Source organism: Cryptomeria japonica, chromosome 3 (genome assembly GCF_030272615.1).
Source record: "Cryptomeria japonica chromosome 3, Sugi_1.0, whole genome shotgun sequence".
Classification (NCBI taxonomy): domain Eukaryota; kingdom Viridiplantae; phylum Streptophyta; class Pinopsida; order Cupressales; family Cupressaceae; genus Cryptomeria; species Cryptomeria japonica.
In genome coordinates this window covers 457,000,301-457,002,279 of record NC_081407.1, presented here as the reverse complement: position 1 = coordinate 457,002,279, position 1,979 = coordinate 457,000,301, and the positions used below count along the sequence as shown (strand labels likewise).

Sequence of the window (1,979 nt, the reverse complement as noted above, 5' to 3'; positions counted from 1 at the left end):
CAACGGAATTCCCAAAATTGTCAATGCAACTGATGACCTTATCTTCACAGTTCACTATGGCTTTATGCTCAGTCAACTAGTTGATACCTAAGATCACATCATATGATCCTAATGGTGCAACATAGAGGTTAACCTGGGTTTGGAAATTGGAAAGTTCTAATTCACTGCAAAATAGACAAGTATCTACCCTCCGTTCTGCTCGATTTCCATATTGAACCATCCATGCATTTGAAATATAACCAGGTCTAATAGATATTCTAGAAACTACTTTAGGATCAATAAAACATTCAGTAGCTCCTGTATCTATTAAAATAGAAACTGATTGTCCAAAAAGCTTACTCATCATCTGAATAGGTGAGGCTTGGAAATTAGCTTGATGGTTGTCGACTGCAGCGTGAATCTGATGTTGAGGGGCTCCTTGCTGATTTGCTCCTCTCTATGCAGGGGTGCGTTGCAGACAATTCGAGGCATAATGACTCCCTCCACAATTGTAACACCCATCCCTAGGTCCAGAATGGCCACCTGACCTTCCTCTATCCAAATTTTGTCGAGCATTGGTGTTATTGTTTGCTCTCTTGTTACCATCCTGATTCACTCTTCCTCTTTCCTGAGTGTTGGGTCCCCTCTTTAGATTTCTTATTTGTCGATTGTTGTTGTTGTTGTTCCTTTGGAAGTTCCTATTTCCAAAATTCGGTATGTTATTCACATTTTTACAGAAGTTCCCCAACTGTTGCAACTTCTGCTCTTGCTTGGTTGCTTTCTCAAATACCTCTTCCATAGTCAGTGGATTATGAATATCCACTTCTGCTCCTATATGGGTTCTCAAACCCAAAATGAACTTCCGGATGTAGAATCGCTCATCCATCTGATATTGCAAAACATACTTAAGGAGGTTGGTAAACTTCTCCCAGTATTGAGTTACCGACATGCCACCTTGAGTTAGGTTCTGAAATTCAATCATCTTCTTATCAAAGAATAACTGAGGAAGCCACCTCTTCCTAAAGGATTGCAAGAACAATTCCCAAGTGATATCTCTTGGTTGCAATTTCCTTTCGGACTTTTCATTATCCCACCATGTAGCAGCTTCGCTAGAAAGCTGATAAGCAGCCCATAGTGCCTTGGTTTCGTTGGACATGTTGTAGAGACCAAAATATTTTTCCATTTCTATCACCCATGCCTCTGCACCATCACCAATAGTTTTTCCATCAAACTTCGGTGGGGCTATTCTTTTCAAATCCTTGGCCAGCTCTTCTTCAATCCTTGCTTGGTTATCTGGCTGCTCTTCAACCCTTGGAGCTTCTTGTCGGACTTCTTCGACCCTTCGAACCTCTTGCTTGAGTCCATTCATTCTGGCACTCTGTTGGTTCAGTAAATCAAGGATTTGGTCCAGCCTTTCATTCCAATTACTAGACCCAGCCCTTGTGGTCCTTGAGCCCATTGTTATTCAATAATTTCTGCATCAAGGAAATGTTGATATTTCTTAGCGAAAAAGAAGAATTTATAGCAAGGTTATAATTTCTGTAACTTCTATCAATGCTCCCTAACATCTATCCTTACAATATAACTATAGAGATTAATATCCATATTTACTACTGGAAGGAAATGATACAGAACTATAATAAGACATAGTTAGATAATTTACAAATCTTTGTTATCCAAGTTTATAATACATGCTAAGGTCGAAAGTACATATTTATCATCATAGGAATCATACAAAAACATAACATTCATCTCAAACTTATTATAGAAAGAAGGACATCTTTATTTATTGATAAAAAAAGTTTTATTACATAATATATCACTCTTCTAGAAGAGTCATGGGAGTATATCCTTCGGACTCACTAGAACTTAGGGGGGTATAACCTTCAAATTCATTATCACTCAGTGGAGAATATTCCTCGGACTCATCGGAGCTTATCACAGTTGGCCTGATTGGAGAGTATTCTAACTCAGGCTCTTCTTCCTCTATAGGAATAGTC

The 1,979-nt window shown here is 38.7% G+C and overlaps 1 protein-coding gene across 1 annotated transcript; it reads right to left on the bottom strand.

Moving 5' to 3' along the window:
- Positions 1 to 436: 436 nt before the first annotated feature.
- Positions 437 to 1,438, bottom strand: LOC131874237 (uncharacterized). The gene has a single exon (XM_059217519.1). The coding sequence runs from the start codon at positions 1,436 to 1,438 to the stop codon at positions 437 to 439; it is 1,002 nt and encodes a 333-aa protein (XP_059073502.1).
- Between the last annotated feature and the right edge of the window lie 541 nt (positions 1,439 to 1,979).